At 57.3% G+C, this 1144-nt stretch overlaps 2 protein-coding genes across 2 annotated transcripts in view; both read right to left on the bottom strand.

Annotated features, from left to right (window-relative positions):
* The window catches only part of DNMT1 (DNA (cytosine-5-)-methyltransferase 1), a 26991-nt gene extending 26970 nt beyond the window's left edge, over window positions 1–21 (bottom strand). Inside the window, exon 1 of the mRNA XM_014961129.1 lies at window positions 8–21. Within this exon, the coding sequence (XP_014816615.1) occupies window positions 8–21 (14 nt within the window). The remainder of the gene's footprint in view (window positions 1–7) is intronic.
* Window positions 7–1138, bottom strand: S1PR2 (sphingosine-1-phosphate receptor 2). Its single transcript, XM_014961136.1, has one exon. It carries the CDS (start codon window positions 1073–1075, stop codon window positions 23–25), a length of 1053 nt encoding a protein of 350 aa, XP_014816622.1. The 5' UTR covers window positions 1076–1138; the 3' UTR covers window positions 7–22.
* Between the last annotated feature and the right edge of the window lie 6 nt (window positions 1139–1144).

Below are 1144 nucleotides of genomic sequence, written 5' to 3'. Positions count from 1 at the left end.
CCCCCACTTTTTTTCCTCCATTTTAGACGGAGGTGGTGCACTCGCGGGTGATGGGGGAGGTGGGTAAGTCGTATTTGGGGGTGCAACGGTCCAAGGAGCTGGAGGTACGAAGGGGGAGGCCGCAACGGCCGGGGGGTTGGTCCCCACGTCCCGCCCCACAACAACACAAGACCCTGAGGAACTCCCGCCTCATGTCCTTGCTCCTCAAGGTGTAGATGATGGGGTTGGCCGCCGAGTTGAGGGTGGCGAAAGCGAAAAAATAATTAGCTTTATAAAGGATTCGACAAGCCCGAACCGGGCAAGAAGCGTCCATGAGGAGGATGATGAAGGCTGGTAACCAACAGATGATGAAGGCTCCTAAAACGATGGTGACCGTCTTGAGCAAAGCCAAGGTTTGGGCGGTGGCGATTTCGGCGTGGCTGGAGCGGACGATGCAGTAGATGCGGGTGTAGAGGCCGACGATGGCGAGGAGGATGAGGGTGAAGATGGTGATGACGAAGAGGATGTAGCGTTTGGAGTAGAGGGGGAGGACGGTGGAGCAATCGCGGAGGTCGCTCATGCAGTTCCAACCCATGATGGGGAGGCTGCCGATGGCGGCGGCGATGACCCAACAAGCTCCGATGAGCAAGACCATCCGGCAGTTCTTGTCGCTGCTGTAGACCTTGACCTTGGTGATGGCCACGTGGCGTTCGATGGCGATGGCCAACAAGCTGAAGACGGAGGCGGCCAAGGTGGCGAAGGCCGTGCCTTCCCTGACGAACCACTGGACCGGCGTCAAGTTGAAGGTGATGGAACCCGAGAGCAAGATGTTGGCCATGAAGGCCAACCCGGCCAAGAGATCGGAGAAAGCCAAGTTGCCGATGAAGATGTACATGGCCGAGTGGAACTTCTTGTTGCGACAGACGGAGATGAGCACCAAGAGGTTCTCCAAGACGATGAAGCAACACAAGACGACGATGAAGATGGAAACCACCCACCGGGAGGTGGTGATGGGACTCTCCGAGTCTTCTTTGGTGTAATTGTAGTGCTCCCGGATCTTCTGCGTGTTAAAATACTCCTTGTAGATGCTCCCCATGGTTCCTCACCATCCGTTGGGCCTTCAACGTCGCAAGGAGGACATGGCGCCGGCCATTCCGGGCTGCGG

The sequence above is a fragment of the Calidris pugnax genome, unplaced genomic scaffold (genome assembly GCF_001431845.1).
Source record: "Calidris pugnax isolate Ruff unplaced genomic scaffold, ASM143184v1 scaffold553, whole genome shotgun sequence".
Classification (NCBI taxonomy): domain Eukaryota; kingdom Metazoa; phylum Chordata; class Aves; order Charadriiformes; family Scolopacidae; genus Calidris; species Calidris pugnax.
The sequence above is the reverse complement of the archived record's forward strand: the minus strand, read 5'-3'. Positions and strand labels throughout refer to the sequence as shown.

Bases quoted from the DNA above. Each gene is read 5' to 3' on its own strand.
- S1PR2 (XM_014961136.1), bottom strand. From the start codon at position 1,075: ATGGGGAGCATCTACAAGGAGTATTTTAACACGCAGAAGATCCGGGAG.